This window comes from Dermochelys coriacea, chromosome 4 (genome assembly GCF_009764565.3).
Source record: "Dermochelys coriacea isolate rDerCor1 chromosome 4, rDerCor1.pri.v4, whole genome shotgun sequence".
Classification (NCBI taxonomy): domain Eukaryota; kingdom Metazoa; phylum Chordata; order Testudines; family Dermochelyidae; genus Dermochelys; species Dermochelys coriacea.
The window spans coordinates 55,156,995-55,177,175 of NC_050071.1; the positions used below are offsets into that span (position 1 = coordinate 55,156,995).

The window sequence follows — 20,181 nt, forward strand, 5'->3', positions numbered from 1 at the left end:
TGGCATAAGAGACGAGAGTCAAGTAAATTAGTTGGGAGGGCAGAGGTGAGAAGGCCCTAAAATTAGCGACAAGAGCTTAAACTTGTGTTGAAAAGGGAAGTCAGTTGAGGAATTCAAGGAAGGGTGTGATGTGGTCAGAGTGGTGGTAAGCACAAGACTATATTAGCAGCTACATTTTGAATAGGTGTGATAGGAGGTGGGGGGGAGACAAGACAGGAGGAGATGAGCACTTGGAACTAGGGTGGTGTGGGCAGAAAGGAGCGACTGTATTTTGAAAACGTTGTGGAGGAAGGAGCAGCAAAATTTGAAAACCACTTGGATGGGCAGGGCAAGGAAAAGGCATCCATCTCCCGGATTATGAACATGAGTGATAGGGACAAGGGTGCTGTCTTCAGCAATAATGGAGAGGTCAAGGGAGGGCAGACCAAAAGCTCATTTATGACCACATTACATTTGTTACTGACAAGACCTCCAGGAAGAGATAATGTTGGATAGGCAGGTCAAGATGTGGAATTGAAACAGATGGGGACAAGTCAGGAGAGGTAAGGTAAACTTGCCAGTGATTAGCAAAATCATGGTAGTTTGAAGGTTCTAAGTGCACAAGATTGCCCAGAAATAATATATAGACCAAGAAGAGAAAGGGTGGCCTTGTGGTTAGAGCATTGGCCTGGGATTCAGGAGATTTGGGTTAGATTCCTTGTTCTGCTACAAACTTTCGGCATGACTTTGGGTAAATATTTGTCTCTCTGAGACAATGCCCCATTTGTATGAGGATGATATTTCCCTATCACACAGTAGTGTGTGAGGAGAAATGCATTAGTGTTTAGGATGTGCTGAGATTTGGGGCCTGAGTATACAGGTAAGTAAATAGATAGAGGAGGGCCAGAATCCTCTGCAACCCCATGATTTTTGAGAAGGAGAGTGTGACTGATGGTGTAATATGTGTCAGATGACACAGTTATAGACCTGTTTGCTAGAGTTGGTTGGGTCTGGGGATGCCTGCTGTGGATCCAGCAGCCTGGAAGCACAGGGTCTTCTCAGGGCTTTCAGGCTTCCAGCCTTGGAAACCAACTGGTCTGAGAGTCGGGAAGCCCTGGGGTCCCAGGCCAGTTGCCTAGAGCCACAGATGTTGGGAGTCCTGGAAGCTCTTAAGTGAAATTGACATGATTCTTCTTAGTTTCAGTCAGCAGCTGTGGGATTCTGAGGATCATATTTTGTTTCAGAAACAGTATATGCCAGTGTTTCCAAAATGATTTTTTGTGTGTGTGTGAAATTTCTGGTTTTTGGGAAAAATTTGGTTTCTTTCCAAATCAGAACTAAACTAAACTTCAAAATATCAGAATTTCCCAGGAACTGGAAATCTTGAGGTTTTTTGGCAAGCTCGCTTATTAGCACAGTTAGACTCCTAACATAGATGGGACTTAAGGAATGCAGTGCAAAATTAAAGTGAATGTAAAAATGATGAACTTGTAATTTTAGGCTTGTTAAAAGGAGAGAGATCCTTACACAATGATAAGTTTCTTTTAATTTTTGCCTTTTCTTTGATGTTTTAATGAATTGTTCAGTATTGATTGATTTATTTTAGTTCAAATGATTAAATATACATTCTGACATTTTGCTTGAAGTACATATGCATGGAAGTATTGTTCTGCTTTTTCAATGTTTTCTTTTGTTTATTTAACAAAGCTAAAGTTAGAACTAGCAGCACAAGACTAGAAAATGGTGACAATAGTTTGAAAACAGGAAATTTAGCCTTGTGTGTATTCGGAACAGATGATCAGGATGATAGCCAGTAGAGTGGAAACTTCCACTGAGACTGTTTTTTCCTTATTTTGCTCAGTTAGAAAAGATGGTGCTTCCTGGAAAACAAGTCTTAAGTACTTTAAAGAAAGTAGTAATGCATCCAGTATTTTCCTCACTTCACATTTATTTTATTTGTTTTTCATAAATTTGTTTACTCTCTCTCAGCAGTATTACTAAAAATTACAATTTTGAGATAATTTAAGGTCTTGACACTCCACCTTTCACAATTACTGTAAAGATGTTTATACCTGTATAGTTGTGGAGGTTTTATCCTCCGTTGCCATGGTTTATTTAAAAATTACATTTAAAAAAAATAGGGACCGTGGAGATGCATCAGGAAAATGAAGCTGCATATCCAAACTTCTAACTTGTGTTGCTATAAATACATCGCTTGGGGTGTGGAAAATCCGCCCCCCCCCCGTGGGACACAGTTATACTGACCTAACTCCTGGTGTAGACAGCACTGTGTTGATGGGAGAAGCCCTCCTGTCAACATAGCTATTGCCTCTCAGGAAAGTGTAGTACCTACATTGATGGAAGAAGCCCACCCATCAGTGTAGGCAGCGTCTTCACTGAAGCGCTACAGCAATCCAGCTGTGCCACTACAGCCTTGTAAGTGTAGACGACCTAAGGGATGCTTTCTTCCAATTTTCCTGATACTGTGGCCTGGCTGAATTGATTGTTTTTAAACCAGCAGTACTCAATTTACATAAAATGTGCAATACAGAAAATAAAAATAGTGCTTTCTTCTCTTCCTCCATTGGGTTAAAACAAAACTCAACTTCAGTATTTTTTGGTTACAACTCTTTGAGTGTGCCAAGGTCTTTAGCAGCTACATGGCAACATGTCACATCTTAGACTACTTTTAAAAGCCTACTTTATCTCCATAATTTTGTTTTGTAATAGCTATATTTAAAAGTTTAGAAAGACTGCTGAATTACATCACCCTGTTATTTGATGTACTTCCTATGATTTTAATACATTTTTTAAAAAAATCTATATTTGATAAATACTTAATCTGCAGGCAGTGTGTTGGAATCAGGCATGCAATGTAAATAAACGTATTTTGCATTAAAAATAAATTAGATAATCCGAGGAAGGAATATTCATTTCACCCCTAAAATATCTAATATCTGTCTCATATTAGTATTGGTTAGGATTTGGGAAAGTGAGTTTTAAAACAAATCACACTGTAGAGTTGCTTATTTTTCTCATCTGTTTTCCAATAGAAGTTCAGCTGCATCTGAAGCACCTTTATCAATGCAAGAAAAGTCGCATTGTTTAGAGTGTGTTGTTGATTAAATAATTGAAGAGACAAAGCTTGTTTGTTTCTGTAACATCATTGTGGCATAACCCAATTTTATGTTTGTAGTGGTTTTGTAGGCTACAATGCATGTTACAGATTGTGCAGCTGTAAAATACGATAAATATTCCTCCAACAAAAATACCCAAAGGGAAAAAAATAATAAAGAAAGATACATTTACATAAATAGTTATTCTCTCTCTCACTCTCTCTCTCACTTCCCCACAGCCCCTTTCAGAGACTTAGTTTGGGAAAGCAGTTATTGAAGAAGCTCTCTTCATTAGTTATAGTCAGTATTCCTGTTCGCTCAGTGAGGCAGTATACAGCTTTCACTAAGGCGACAAAGACTGAAATGTTAAAAATAGAACAAGCTTTAAGAATCCTAGATATTTTCAGATAACAAAGAGTGATTTATGTGGGTTCATTCTGCACTTTGACAAAACATAGAGAAGCTTCTGTACTATGATTAGCAAGGGTTCTGATGTCAGTTCTCTTGTCAAGCTTCAGGCTTTATTCTACTGCTAAATTGTGCTTTGTACTGTAACCCAGAGAACCTTTGTATCTGCCTTATTAATGTGTAGTTTATGGAATTGCTTTTGTTTTTGAGTTTAATCTGTGCCAGTTTCAATGAGTGACTCATTATGTGACTGAAATAAACATTCAGATATTCACTATGCAAAAATTCTTCAAAAAATAGTAGCAGGTGGTAGGCTAAACTCAGTATTTTAAGTACTTAATAGTTGGTATTTTGTAGCATTAAGAGCTGAAAACAAGTTCTTTTTAGATGATTAATTTATGAAATTGGAGTAAAAGCCATATTTAACTCTTTAATGTTGAATAGGGCTTTTATTAGTGATAATAAGAACAAGTTTCACCCCTTAACACAGAATTAGACAGAAACTCCCAAGCTAGGCAAAGTTCATTTGTACCAAGCTAATTTGTGTTGCATAAATCTGTAGGCAAGTATGTTGGGGTTTTTAGAGATCGCTTTTTAAAAATCTCATCTGAAGAAATGAAGACATGGAGGATAATTCCAGTTTCTGAAATAGCTGCAGTATGTTTTTCAGAACTAATTCTCAATTAATTATCAACCTTGGGGACTTTCTATGTGGAAAATACTTAAGGCTTCTGCTACGCAGGTTTCTTAGCTGTTGATTTTTTTGGCTTGATAGAGATGCATAAAACAGCACAAAATTTGTCAGATTTTCAGAACAGTATATAGCACAATGCAGATCAATTCTGGAATTTTACACACTTTAATATGTGGCCTCTGCTTATGGTGTTTCGTTTTGTTTTTTTCTGTCAGTTTTAATTCTTGTACTTTGTTGTTTATCCCGCTCACTAACTTGCTAACATAGGGAGAAAGGTGACTTGAGAACTGACTTGAATTGTACAATTCTGCATTTTAAGGCTGGATATGTATATATGATAATGAGTACAAAAAGTATGATTATTTGTATAGAATAACAAGCATAAAAGTCTTTTTTTCAAACTCAGATGATTTTTAGTACATGGTGGCTACTGAATATGCCACAAGTTCCAGTTTAAATGTCTGGCATTTCCCCCCTCCCCTATTTTCTGTATTATCTTTCCATAGTAGCTTCAGCTTGATACCAAAAAAGGCATTCACACTTGACAATGAGTTGTTTGTGAGCACCCACTGAAAAGCTGACTATGCTGGTTCAGAGCCAGAGCCGGTTAAGATGGTATCACAGTTTTGATTCCCAGACCCCAGTATGTTTCCCCCCCACTTTGTATGAGGTAATAGGCTACATTTACACTTCTCAGGACCTAGCGTTAGTTGTTTTCTGCTCCACAGCTGGTTCCATAAGTCCAGTCTGAGAAGGTTTTGATCCCAGAGGTTGACAGATGCATGTGGATATGTAAAGGACACTACAAGTCTCAACGCTTCCATTCGACCTCTTGTTTGTATGGTAGTCTGTCTTCCTGTCACTGTGTACTCTGTAGAAAATATGACTGGATTTTTTTTATGTGATGGATTTATATACTTGTTAAAACAACCTAAATACAAACTTTAAAACAAATCATTTTGGCAAGGGTAAGAGAGTTTTTGGTATGGAAGAGAGTTTGCTAGAGCTATCCCATTCACTTTCTTTGAGCTCACACTTTGACTAATAAGAAGGAAAAACAGTGGTGGAGATAAAGAATTTATTCCTTTCATGGCTGTGGGCCTGATCCTGCAACCTTAACTCAGCGTAAAGGCAATGGGTCTTCTTTTGGGAGTAAGAAATATCTGTTTAGGTTCTTATGCCATGTCTTTTGCACCTTAAGTAAAGCAGAACTAGATCACATTTGTGGCAACTTCCTCTCCCTTAGATATAGTGACCCAAATCCCTAGTTACAGCTAAGGAGCTGAATGGGGGTTAGGAGGAGAGTGCAAAGGTAACTTAGGCATTCTGCAATCCTGAGCCAACTGTGTGCAAAGTGTGGTTCCGGGGCATGAATTAGCATGTTCTGAGGGTTGCTCTAAATCTGTGGTTCCCAAACTTTTTACTAAGGTGACCCACCAACTGCCTTTTGTCTTTTTGGAGAGACTCCATTGCATAATAATTTTGTGTGTGTAAAATAAAAACTACCATTCACTATTTTTTTACTTTTTAAAAATTCAAACACCAAAGAAAAAAGAAAAACATAAACTTGCATGCTTTCTGCACTGCTAGCACCTCTCCTCTCCCAACCCTGTCCCCTCTTGTGGATAGAGAGCTCTGACAGGGCTTCTGCTAAACCCCCTGTAAATTTGAGGAGGTCACTCCTTTAAGTGGGAGTGGAAGACAGGCTACAGCAAAGGAAAACACAAAACAGTCCTCCAGTCTGTCCTGTGAAAAAACTGGCCTCTCAAAAATCCTTATGTCTGGGGAGCCTAATTGAAACAGACACCAAAAAGTACAGATCCCCCTCCCAGCAAGGAGGCTTCACAGTCCGAGTCTTCACCTGCATCAAGATGAGGAGAGCATCCCTGGCCCAGCTCCCAAGCCTGTTGCTCAACTCCGCCTAGTCCTCATGCTCTCACTCTCCCAGTCCTGCTTGCTTCTGCACCCCAGCTGGCTGGGGAGACCACAGTTGTGGGGGTGTTCAAGGCTGGGTCTGCCCCGCACTCACCCTGCTGCGGCAGCTTCTGTCCTGCAAGGCTGGGCGTGGCTCCCTGCTCTGGGCATTGTGACCTGGTGGATGGGTTGCAGGATTACTTAGGTTTGGCCCAGCCTACTCCCTATCATGATGGAGGAGTGGCCAGGCAAACCTGGGCGGTGCTGTCACCCCATGTGCAAGATTGCAATGTCACTTGGTTGGCGGCACTCTCAAATAGGTGGCCTGGGGCAAACAATCCCTTTCCCCCACTCCCCCTGTGATAGGAGGAGTGCTTCTGGGGCTCATGGAGAGTGACATGGGGGAGCAGTGATAATCAATCCACCTAGACTCTTCCTGCAACCCACTGGTAGATCAGGACCAACCATTTGGGAAACGCTGTTCTAAAATACGCTGGATGTCAGTGGCCACAAGGCACTGATCAAGTAGTTGAGGATCAGTGGGGCATAGAGTTTCTAGGCCATGCCCCCTTCCCTGGCCACATCTCCTAAGTTTGCAGCAGTGGGGTTGGTGTCGGAGTTGCAATGCCTGGACTCAGAAAATATATATATTCATGAACATAATTAAATGGATTTTTTTTAAGTTTAAAGGAGAAAACAAGTAACTTACAGTGCTGCCTTGTAGTTTTGTAACTAAGTGAAACTATTTCATGTAAAATGTTGCCAGCTAATCAAGTAGCTCTCTTTCTACAAGAGTAGCTATCTTAAAATACTACCACTTGATTAACCTACTTTATTCACAAGATTCAGAGAAACATGCATGTATAAATGAGTATTATATGTGCTATGAAAACAAGTGACTATTGAAGATAAAACAGCATGAAATGAAGGGGACGCTTTTAAGTACCTATAAATATGTTGTTTCTTTTCCTTCCTGTGGCTGTATTCACTTTCTTTGGAAGTTTTTTTTTCTTTTCCTTAATTGGATTCATCCTTTCCCATTTGGCAAGTATCATCTTACTTTTGAAACTTATTCTCTTGAGCAAAATCTTAAATATAAAAGGAAATCTTTTTTTTGTAACCTGATTCTCCTCAGTTTAGTTTTTTTTGTATGCAATCTTTTGGAAACAATTTGAAATATTTATTGCATTGTATTCAACCTTTTTTTACAATGCAGTTCCAGTAGTGGAAGTCACTGATAAATAGGCATAATTGTCTTTAAAATAATATCACTCTTATATTAATGTTTCCCTTTTCCCCCCTACTTCTTAGGCATGGAAGAGGAGGTGGTTTGTGCTTCGCAGTGGCCGTCTAACAGGAGATCCGGATGTGTTGGAGTACTACAAAAATGACCATGCCAAAAAACCTATTCGTATTATTGACTTAAACTTGTGTCAACAAGTGGATGCGGGATTGACATTTAACAAAAAAGAGTTTGAAAACAGTTATATTTTTGATATCAACACTATCGACAGAGTTTTCTACTTGGTGGCAGATAGCGAGGAGGAGATGAATAAGTGGGTTCGCTGTATTTGCGACATCTGTGGGTTCAACCCTACAGAAGAAGGTACATTTAGCATTTTTTTTTGTTTTTCCTGGAGAAACACTGTTATGTCACCTTACAAAGGAGTATTTAAAGATCAATAGCTATCTTTATAGCAAAAAGAGAAAATGCATTATATGCAGATATATGCCTCAGATATGTAGCTCTTTTACTATTTAAATGAAATAAATGGGACAATGAGATCTTTAGGGTTTGTTTGTTTATTTTTATGACCTAGTGCAGTGGTCCCCAGAGGGAACGGAGGAATGTTCGGAGGAGCATGCGGCAGGGCCCGGGCCAGCCCCCAGGGGAGGCAGGGAGGAGCGCCCGCCCAGCCCCACTCTGATCACAGCTCTGCTCCGTCTGCAGCCCAACTCTGCCCTTGTTGCCTCTAGAAAAACTGAAAACACTTCATTTTGAGTTTGAGGGGTTTTTTCCAGTGGTTTAAAAAATAACATGGAGGGAAATTCTGAAATGAAATGTTGAAGTGTTTTATTTCAGAAATGCTTAAATGGACTGCTCCAGCATTTCCAATTTTTTTTTCTTTATACCAAAACAATTAGCCGAAATCCACCCATATTGTTTCAGTCAAGCCAAATCAGCATTTTTCAGAAAAAAAAAAAAAGAAAGAAATTTCTCCCAGCTCTGCACGTGCTAGCCTATGTGGATGTGTATATAGAGAGGTTTATAGGAACTATATGGAATCATTTTACTCCAGACACTAATATGGAATTAGGTAGAGCACTACATCTTCAGCTTTTTGGTAGGTGGGTTTTTTGTGTGTGTGTGCATGTTGTGTTTGCTGGGGAAGGGAGAAGTAGACTAGATCCTCATTTGGATTTTAAGGCTTGATAGTCCTGGATCAGTTTTCTACAAACATAAGTCCTTCATACTTCAAATTTCATACCATGGCTTTCCTAGTTGGAATAAAGTACTGTTGCATGTTTTATGGATGTAACCTTGGCCTGCATTGCCTAAGTGAAAAATGTAAATAGCTTGGAAAATCAGGAACTGTGTATCTGCATGCATTTTCAGTATTTGATTTTTACAAGATACGTGTCTCGGCACCCATATATGAAAGAGTAGCTTCAAATCATATGCACTAGTTACATTTTTATCCCAGCTAATGTATAGATTATTTTGGGATGTAAATAGAGGATGAATCACATCTATGTACTGGTTTCAGAGTAGCAGCCGTGTTAGTCTGTATTCGCAAAAAGAAAAGGAGTACCCGTGGCACCATAGAGACTAACAAATTTATTAGAGCATAAGCTTTCGTGAGCTACAGCTCACTTCATCGGATGCATTTGGTGGAAAAAGCAGAGGAGAGATTTATATACACACACACAGAGAACATGAAACAATGGGTTTATCAAACACACTGTAAGGAGAGTGATCACTTAAGATAAGCCATCACCAGCAGCAGGGGGGGGAAAGGAGGAAAACCTTTCATGGTGACAAGCAAGGTAGGCTAATTCCAGCAGTTAACAAGAATATCAGAGGAACAGTGGGGGGGGGGAGAAATACCATGGGGAAATAGTTTTACTTTGTGTAATGACTCATCCATTCCCAGTCTCTATTCAAGCCTAAGTTAATTGTATCCAGTTTGCAAATTAATTCCAATTCAGCAGTCTCTCGTTGGAGTCTGTTTTTGAAGCTTTTTTGTTGAAGTATAGCCACTCTTAGGTCTGTGATCGAGTGACCAGAGAGATTGAAGTGTTCTCCAACTGGTTTTTGAATGTTATAATTCTTGACGTCTGATTTGTGTCCATTCATTCTTTTACGTAGAGACTGTCCAGTTTGGCCAATGTACATGGCAGAGGGGCATTGCTGGCACATGATGGCATATATCACATTGGTAGATGCGCAGGTGAACGAGCCACTGATAGTGTGGCTGATGTGATTAGGCCCTATGATGGTATCCCCTGAATAGATATGTGGACAGAGTTGGCAACGGGCTTTGTTGCAAGGATAGGTTCCTGGGTTAGTGGTTCTTTTGTGTGGTGTGTGGTTGCTGGTGAGTATTTGCTTCAGATTGGGGGGCTGTCTGTAAGCAAGGACTGGTCTATCTCCCAAGATCTGTGAGAGTGATGGGTCGTCCTTCAGGATAGGTTGTAGATCCTTGATGATGCGTTGGAGAGGTTTTAGTTGGGGGCTGAAGGTGATGGCTAGTGGCGTTCTGTTGTTTTCTTTGTTGGGCCTGTCCTGTAGTAGGTGACTTCTGGGTACTCTTCTGGCTCTGTCAATCTGTTTCTTCACTTCAGCAGGTGGGTATTGTAGTTGTAGTAATGCATGATAGAGATCTTGTAGGTGTTTGTCTCTGTCTGAGGGGTTGGAGCAAATGCGGTTATATCGTAGCGCTTGGCTGTAGACAATGGATCGAGTGGTATGATCTGGATGAAAGCTAGAGGCATGTAGGTAGGAATAGCGGTCAGTAGGTTTCCGATATAGGGTGGTGTTTATGTGACCATCGCTTATTAGCACCGTAGTGTCCAGGAAGTGGATCTCTTGTGTGGACTGGTCCAGGCTGAGGTTGATGGTGGGATGGAAATTGTTGAAATCCTGGTGGAATTCCTCAAGAGCTTCTTTTCCATGGGTCCAGATGATGAAGATGTCATCAATGTAGCGCAAATAGAGTAGGGGCATTAGGGGACGAGAGCTGAGGAAGCGTTGTTCTAAGTCAGCCATAAAAATGTTGGCATACTGTGGGGCCATGCGGGTACCCATCGCAGTGCCGCTGATTTGAAGGTATACATTGTCCCCAAATGTGAAATAGTTATGGGTGAGGACAAAGTCACAAAGTTCAGCCACCAGGTTAGCCGTGACAGTATCGGGGATACTGTTCCTGACGGCTTGTAGCCCATCTTTGTGTAGAATGTTGGTGTAGAGGGCTTCTACATCCATAGTGGCTAGGATGGTGTTTTTAGGAAGATCACCAATGGACTGTAGTTTCCTCAGGAAGTCAGTGGTGTCTCGAAGATAGCTGGGAGTGCTGGTAACGAAGGGCCTGAGGAGGGACTGGCAAACCTTCCTCTTCCTTCAGAAAATAAAAAGTATACCAATTTTATTACTTTCCTGTAGGAAAAGATATAAGTATGATTTATATCCTTCTCCAGAGGGACCTTCCCTCTGGCCTAAGGAAAACTGAAGACCTTTCCCTTCAGATTTTGACAGTGCCACTCTTCAGATTGGCTGGAGGACTTGATACTATGGGATTTGCTCCATTAACAGCCCTTGCTAGATTAAGGATTGAGGGAAAGCTTTGCTTTTGTCTGCTCCTCTTCAAATCAACTCCCTTGACATAAAGGGGAGCTGGGTCAGGCCAGTGGTATGTTGTGCTGCTAATAGGCTGCTTCATCATGAGAATGTGATTGTTGTTGGTTTGTTTTGTTTTTTGTATTTTGAAGATTAATTTGGAGGTGGGGGAAATACTGCTTTGGTGGTGGGAGGGGAAGGATTATCCCAGTGGATCACTATGTTGCTCCTTCTATGCTATCTGATAGCTTTACTGGAATATTTATGGTGCTGGCAGGCTGTTTTTTTCTTTCTTTTTTTTCCCTTTGACTTGCACAGGAGTGTTGCTATGTGGTGTTCCAGCGTAGGCCTTCCAAGCAGAAATTATTTATGCACGTCGTCACCGTTCATTTTGGAAAATTACAATAACTTCATTTTGTTGTTTGGACAATGAACAGATTGATTCATGTTCCTGAATCATCAGTGTCACAAGCTGTTGAATCTGTGCAGATTTCTGAGAGCAGAGTTAAGGAAGCAGTACACTACAGCACAGTATATTGTAGGACAGTTTCTTTTACAGGGATTTAGTTTTCAAGACAGAGTTTACATATATTTTCAGTTAGAAGATCTTAAATTATTTTGGATTCCTGGTGAGTCTGGAGTTACCAAAAAATAGATATTCAAATTACCTAACAACCTTAAATCATTATTCTTTGTAATTAACAGAAACAAATTGGTGGGTATTTAACGTTAATTTCTACCCCATCTTCAGATGAAAGCAGTAAAGTGCTAATTTCCAGGATCTTGTCTTTCTATAATATCTGTCTAAAATGAAAATGGGGAATGGTAATGCATAAGGGTTTATTTTAGTTACTTTTCTATAAAACTTCATACTATATCTCTCAACACACACGTGTTCAGCAGAAAAAGTACTACGTGTATTTTAACTATTTTGAAGTAAAAAAATAATAAAAATGAAAATGCAGGTTGCCTTTAATTTATAGGCATTAAAGTTAAACTTGTATATGAATCAGAGCTTTAGAGAAAAAGAATTGTCATACTATGTACAAACAGTATGTTCATCAGCCTATTCAAATAAATAAATGTAGCAAGAATAAAGGAAAAGAAGTGGAGGAGAAAGAAAACAAGAGAAAAAGAACAGAAGAAGGGTATAGTGTATATCCTCCCCCCACCTGCCCTCCCATAGATCTTGGTTATTTTCTTCATATCATTTCAGTTATATTTTCCAGAAATGCTCATCATGTTTCTTCAAAGGAATCAAAGTTCTACTTCACACAAAAAAGGAACTTTTTTCAAGATTCACTAAATCATTCTGTACGAAATAACAATTTTACTTTCTTCTGTTGCCTTTCAGTTTTGTACAATTTGTTTTTGATTTAAATTTTCTGCAGTTTATAGGATTTACTTCATCATGTTAAGGTTCACAGATGCATTATGATTAGGTACTTCAGGTTTCTTGAAGCTAAGTGGGGACAATCAGTCACCAGCCGCAGGAGAATGCCCTGAATTTCCTTCCAGTTGTATCTACTTTCACAGTGGCAGGCAGCCTCAGTTGTTGTTGTTGTTGTTGTTGTTGTTATCTATTTTTGTAGTTGGGTAATACCTGAGAGTCTCAGTCATGGATCAGAACCCCATTCTGCTAGGTGCTATACAAACAGAGTAAAACCAGTCCCTTTCTCACAGAGCTTACAATAAGACAAAATACAACAAGGAAACAGTACTAGTCAGCATGGTGGGCATGGTCTCAGCACTCCTGCAGCCGAACTGTTACCAAGATTTTTGTAGGCATCACAGCAAAGGGAAGGATCTGAAGAGGAGAATGAGGTAGCTTTGCAGATGTTTATGGGGAGCTCCTCCCACACAAGCGGTAGCATGGGCGAAACAACAAAAGTGTTTGTTTGAAAATTTAACCAGTGGACACTGGAGGCTGGCATCTTTGGCTGATTGGAGGCAGGGGTCGACATCTTAATAGCATATGAATGATGATAGGTGGGGATAGGCCATGAAGGACCTTGAAAGTGAAGACAAGCAGCTTATATTTGATGCAATAGAGAATGGGGGAGCCAGTGGAGGGATGTAAAGAGAGGAGTTTCATGGTAAAAGTGATAAGCTAGGAGAATAATCTTGGCAAAGAATGGATGTGAGCTGGGCAAGGTGGGATATGTCAAGGCCAGAGAGGAGAATGTAGCAGTAATTGAGATGTGAAATATTGTGAGCAAGGTGGAGAGTTTTGGCTGCGTGGATGGAAAAGAATGGCCATGTCTTAGTGATGTTATGCAGAAAGAATTGGCAAGATTTAAACATAGCCTTGATGTGAGGATCTAGAAAGAAGGCAGAGTTGATGATGAAACCCAGGTTATAGGTAAGTGACCAGACCAATGCTGGTGTTGTCCAGTGATAGAAAAAGGAGGGAGGACTTGGATGGAAAGGAGTAAGAGCTCTGTTTTGTTCATCGTGATTGTAAGTTGATTGCTAGATGTCCACAAGGAGATGTTAGAGAAACCAGCTGTGATTATAATTTGGACAGAAGAAGACAGGTCTGTAGTAGAGAGGTAAATCTGTGAGTCATCAGCATAGAGATGGCAGTAGAATTTGTGTTGGCAGACAAGATTACCCAGATACAAGGTGTAGAGGGAGAAAAGAAAGACACTGTGGGATGGAGTTCGGTGGACCCCCCCCCCCCCAAAAAAAATAAAAAAGCTGGAGGGTGGATAAGGAGGATCCTCTGACACACTGAAGGAGTAATTAGAGAGGTAGAAGGAGAACCAGGAGAGGACAGAGTCATGGAGATCATGGGGGAGGACAAGATATCAAAAAGAATATAGTTGATGGTTATGAAGGCAACTGACGGATCAAAGAGGATGAGGATAGTTCTGAGCTTTGGCTAGGAATAGACTGTTACAAACTTTTTGGTGAAAGCATCTCCAATGGAGTGCAAGCGGCAGAAGCCAGGTTGGAGAGGATCTAAGGTAGAACTGGAGGAGAGGAACTCCAGACACTGACTGTGGACAGTGTGTTTAATGAACTTAGAGATGAAGGGTGTAGGGCAATAGGATAGTATTTAGAGAGACATGTGCGGGGGTGGCGGGGCGTGTTAAGATGAGAAACTGAAGCATGTTTGTATTGTGAAGGGAAATAACTGGAGGAGAGTGAGAGTTGAGGAGAAATATAAAAGAGTGGGAAAGGGTTTGAAGAGGGAGTCAAAGATAGTAAAAGAAGATGGCTAGGATTGCAGACATGGGATTCAATTAAAGTGAAAAAGTAAAGTTGCTTAGTTAGGAACATGGCAGAATTGAAGGAGGAGAGAACAAATGTGTAGTGGGGGAAGTCAGCTTGGTCACAGTAGTTCTGTCATAGACATTCAGCAGCGTAGGAGCAGGATCAGAGGAAATAGATATTAGTCTGATCCAGGGCTGGCAAGGCAGACATGGCAATAGCAGAGAGAGGGGCTAAGGAGTCCAGGATAGATGAAAGTGAAGCATGGAGACAATTGACAACCATATCATGGAAGAGAAGAGGGGGATGAAAGCAAATGAGAAGTCATTGACATTGATGGAGTGGGAATCACAGAAAGGCTAGGTATAGGGCAAGAGGAAGAGAGCAGATGGGTGATGCTGAAAGAGACAAGGCGATGGCCAGATGGAGAGAGGAGAGTGCAACGTTTCTCATAACCTAATTACAGGTATTTTGGAGGAGGCTGCAGTGGCTAAAAATGAGTCCCTGAAAAGCACTACTTAAAACTTTTCAGACTAGATTCTATCATAGAACCAGAGGATTAAAGGGACCTCAAGGGTCATCTCGTCTAACCTCTTGCCAAGATGCAGGATATCGTTGACTGGCTAACCTTTATTGCCAAATACCCATCCTAGTGAGCACACATAAATATGACATATGGAAGAATGTCTATAACTTAGCTGATTTCTTTTCCCCAGGAGAAATTATTTAACATCTTTACTGATTGACTTCATTTTCCAATGTTATCAATTAGATTTCCTTTCATCTGCACGAAACTTACCTTAAATAAAAGGACTTTTTTAAATGGGAGAAAAGTTTGATCTAGAAACTGTTGGGCATCAAGTCATGGGATCCTTTGAGACATTAGATACAGCAGTAAGAGTATCTGTCTCAGATACCCAAAACACAGATAAAATCTGGATTCCAGTGGGAGATGCTGCAGTACGTGGCAAACCTGCCCTATGACTGAAGCAACCTGTTTTTGGAAAGGAAAGCTGAAGCCCATTTTAGTAAAGGAAAGGAAAAGTAAGCTGCCATGTCTGTCTGTCTGTCTTTCTTTCACTATATATGTTGGGAGGTATTAAGGGGTGCATAGAGAATAATGTAGGAAAAGTTTAATTGGCATTATAGGAGTCTGTTGTGTCCTTATCTTACAAACTGCGTCCTGCTTTGGTTGTCTCTTCTCAGAAAAGATGTAGTAAAAACAAGCAAAATAAATAAATAAAAATCCAAATTATCTCATCCAGCAGGTAGAGACAAGGAAATAATACAATTCATATGACATGAACTTGTGCCATACAGAGACTCTTTCATTGTATGCTCCAGTTCTTGACATTAAAGTTACATTGCATTATTATTATAGTTTAATAATATTCAGTAAAGCAAAGCCAGTCATCCTCCCATCCTCCATGTCCTGTTCTTAAGTTTTTTACACTATAACACCATTTTAAAGACAATAGCAATAAAAGTAACCAATTAAAATACTTATTAGAGACCAAGACTGATCTGTAAGTCACTTTTCCTCATTCTTAATTGTAATTTTAAAATAAACAGAAAACTAGGTTTTAACTGAATAACACCATCGATTTTCAACATTTCACTCATTTTGTGACTTCCTTTAAAACAAAACACACTTAGTGCCAAACCTCATTAGACTTCTCCTTAACCCCAAATTTACCTATATTTCCCCCTGCAACTTTTCAGTTGTATTGTGTTTTTCAAATTAGTTTTTAACTTAAATATAGGGAGGAAGGAGGCTAATGGTTATACCTTTATATTGTGTTTTGTGAGAGTGCCTTCTCTGAGTTGAAAATTGCACATGGAGGAAGAGGAGAAATTTTAAACTAAAATGCTTTGCTATTTTTCTTTTTCTCTTAAGTGGATAGCCAAAAGTGCAGCATGAAATTATTCACAGTTTGCATAAAACAAACACTTTAAAGTTGAGAAAAAGTAAACCCTGAAAGTCAAATGTTAACTATAACATGATATAAACTTAAGAGCTATCAGTCAGTTACAGGAGTTTCACAGTAGGCTAGACTGTCCTAAACATAAAATAAACAGACAATTGCTAAATTCTTTTGAAAAAGAGGACTAAATGTAACTTGAGACCGAAAAAACAAAATAAGCTTTTGAAATATTCAAGAATGTAAAGATTGGATTTTCTTTCACGATCCTACACTAGAGCTGGTTGAAAGGCGGAGTTTCTACTATGTGGAAAATTGTGAAAAGCTGAAAAAGTTGTTCTGTTTCAGAACCAAATATAAATTTAGAAATTTCCCATAGTGGGAAAAACTGGAAAAATATTGTTTGCAAATAATCCAAATGTTTCATTTCAAATATCCTGGGCACCCAAGCTCTGCAACTCCCAGCTCAGCTGTGGCTCCCAAGTTTTCTAGGCTGCCTGTTCCACAGCAAGGAGCCTAGAAGCCCTGACAGCTCCAGCTTGAACCTGGGTTCTTCAAGTTTTCAAGCTCCCAGCTCCATGGCAGGGAGCCTGAAAGTCTGGGAAAGTGCACATGGTGAGACTGAGCTAGAGGTGTGTCCCCTGGAATCGCAGGCTCCTTAGTAGCCTGCCAGGGGAGCTGGCAAGAAAGCTGGTAGATTTCTAGTGGAACCCTGCTTGTATTTTGTTGGAAGTTCGCTGAAACTGCTTCACTGGAAAATTCCTGACCAGCTCTATATTACCGCTCTTCACAGAAGAGTGCGTAAATGTAGGCTGTATTTCATGGATGCTATATTTTATTGTCTTGACTCATATATTGATAGTTTATGTAAGGGAGCTGAAAACCTCCAAGGGTGAGTGGGTGACTCAGTTTATATTTATACAGGTTTTTTGACTGAGACATTTATTAAAGATGATGTCCTTGATTTCAAAACAGACTGAAAAACTAATGCAAAAGGAGAGGGAGAAATTGGTGTTGGGGTGGGATAGAGGAGTTAAAGCATCCTGTGTGTCATGATGTGATTTATATTGTATTAGAATAATACTGCAGAAATGATGTCCCTTATTATAAAATATTAGTTCTTTGAAAGATAAGTGATTTAGTGACATGTCTGTGTATTTTGAGATTATTTGACATTCATTTTTCCTTTTGCATACCACATTTTAGGGTGGGTGGAGAGGGGTGGGTGTGTGTGTGTGTGTGTGTGTGCGTATACAAGTATGTACACCACGACAAATTCTTGAGTTTTCTGTAGAAGTGTGTACTCTGTCTATGTTGGCTCTCAAATGGCTCCATCTCCGTAGTATGTGTAGGATTAGTTTAAGGATATTACTTTAATAGATAAGTTGTCTTTAAATCATTTTAATTAAAACATCTACATAGTAGTAACTGGATTGAATGACTCATCTCTAAGAATTTTAGAGCTAGGTAATGGCTTATCTGTGGCTGATTCATGCTTATAATGGGAAAATCCCAGTTTTACTTTCCAGTACTTCTACCTACATCCTATGAAGAATGCTTTCTCGTACTCTAAATCAGCACAATTGACATTTTATTAAATCAATATTTTTATAAAGGCTCTCATAACTTTTATATTCGGCTCACGTTATGCAAACGCTTTACGTAAGTATTACATACTTTAAAAGGTGGTGGAAAGTTCTACTGTACTCATTTGCAAAGTACACTATAACAAATAATTTAGTTCATACGTAAAAAAGGCATTCAAACCTTCTAGATTATTCTCTGCGTGCAGACATCGGCAATGTTGTAAATAACCTAAAGAGTGAAGGAAAACCTTTCATTATTCTTGGTTGCAAAATGTCCTTTTAACTATTGTTTAATTTTCATAACTATTTTGTGTGCAACTTTGCTCTTATACCCAGCTTTATATTGACCAGACTGACAAACACTCAACTGGGTGACACATCTGTCCACTGTTATCAACCAGCGAAAAAATAAAAATAATCCCCCCACTTGTCCAGTTTAAAAAGCTGCTTGTTCTAGCTCTACTGAATACAGGAATTCAAAGTGAAGTGGGATGCTTATTGTGCTCATGTGTATGATAAATACACTGAATGCTTTTCCAGTTCACAGTTATTTCAAAGGAGCCCTGGTGTCTGAGCTTTGGGAACAAACCAAAAGATTTTGAATGCTTTTTTTTACTAGTAATAATGAACCAAGATCATTATTAAAGCTCATTAAAATCATAGTAAGCTGCTAGGCTAAACCTTCAACATCACATCAGGCTCCAAAGTGTATTAAATGGCTAAAGAGAGTTTTGAGTGTTTGAAAAACACTAAATTAAAACATTAATCTTTACTTTATCAGTACTGAAAACAATTATTAACAATCTGGACTCATGCAAGGCAAATTAGAAGCACCCTTAAGGTGAAGAAGAAATAATTTTCAGCTGAACTAAGACTTTTGTTTCAGAGTAACTCAGTCACTGTTCAAATCATACATTGGTTTAAAATAACGGTTGGGGATGCACTAGAGCATGCCACACATACACATCAGGATAGATTTCACAGTATAGGTTCATAAGTTAGATGATATTAATGGTTTAGCACTCCACCCACCCCAAATACTAAGCATATATTTGGGTCCAATGTGGTGTTTAAATGGCCAAATAACAATTTATGGTTTGCCCCTTTCATTCTGATCCCAAGGATTTAGCCCATTTCTGAATTCTCTTGCCCTTCCTCTGGAAGGGGGAACAAAAGTACATGTGAAGGGTCCCTCAGTTCACAAAGACTTACAGACTCCTCTTCTTCCTCCAGTCAAATAGGGTCTACCAGTCATCTCCGAGACTTCTTACTCATGTTTACTTCTTGGAGCTGGTCATTTTGAGCCTATTATCTGCACTGGCATTGAGTGCCACTGAGAATAGCTTGGCTACACCCACACACACGCTGCTGGTATCTGCCTTCTATCAATCCACTAGGTTCTGTTGATCACACATCTGTCCCTGTGTCTACTAGACATGCCCATCTTTCCTGTAAAGTTCAGGGACATCATACTGGATTTTGTTGTGTGTGATTAGTGCACTACCTGTGTACAAAAAGATCCTAGCTCATGTCTATGAGAGTTTTATATACAGCAAGGGTAAAAAGGGGGTCTCTTCTCAGCTACCACCCCACAAGCCTGGCTAAGGAAAGAGCAACCTCTCCTCCTTCTTCTCTGCACTCTGCCCAGGCATGATGTCTGTGTGCATTCTGAGCTGTCATGAAGGAAGGAGAAGGGAAGGCTCTGGAGCAGCTGAGCCTGCACCTTACCTTCCCCTCAATCCTCCTCTTGTCAGGACCCCAGAGACTGTCTAGCCCCAGCTGTTCCACTTCTACGTGTTATGGGAATGAAGAGAATTTTGCAGTTGTCATTTTAATACAAACATCAGGGAATTTAGTTGTTCGTTGTATTGTGAAATGTGGAAAACTAAAATCTGTTCATATAAAGTGTTTGCAGTTCCTAAACAGGAAATAGGAAAAGGAGTACTTGTGGCACCTTACAGACTAACAAATTTATTAGAGCATAAGCTTTCGTGAGCTACAGCTCACTTCATCGGATGAAGTGAGCTGTAGCTCACAAAAGCTTGTGCTCTAATAAATTTTAGTCTCTAAGGTGCCACAAGTACTCCTTTTCCTTTTGCGAATACAGACCAACACGGCTGCTACTCTGAAACCTGTCATTAAACAGGAAATGATCATGTCATAGTCACTTTTTTTTTTAAAATGCCTTAGAAGTTGAACCCTATTCAGAATTGTCATTGAACACATCATCATCATTTTGGGAGCATTCCTTTATTAAGCTGCTTAGTTTTGTGGGTTAGCCTTGTAGGTTGTTGCAAGGTTAATGGATCGGTTGCATTGTAGGGTAGTGAATTAATTAGAATAATGCTAATATTCAGATACCGTTGGCAAGTTGTGCAAATTGCACATGCAGAGTCTTGACGTTTAACAATACATAAATTAAGGATGGTCCAATAATTTAAGGAAATGAAACAGGTTAATTTAAAAACAGACTAAAAGGGTTGAAAGTTTATTGCTAACTGATGCTGCT

At 39.6% G+C, this 20,181-nt stretch overlaps 1 protein-coding gene across 11 annotated transcripts in view; it reads left to right on the forward strand.

Annotated features, from left to right (window-relative positions):
- The window catches only part of GAB1 (GRB2 associated binding protein 1), a 151,990-nt gene that overhangs the window by 85,948 nt on the left and 45,861 nt on the right, over window positions 1-20,181 (forward strand). For 9 of the 11 annotated variants that reach the window (XM_038398479.2, XM_038398478.2, XM_038398477.2 and 6 more), the window contains one exon: window positions 7,423-7,717. In XM_038398479.2, coding sequence (XP_038254407.1) covers window positions 7,423-7,717 — 295 coding nt within the window. Of the gene's footprint in view, window positions 1-4,622; window positions 4,868-7,422; window positions 7,718-20,181 lie in introns of those variants that run through there. The other 2 variants (XM_043512955.1, XM_043512954.1) reach the window with 2 other exon arrangements.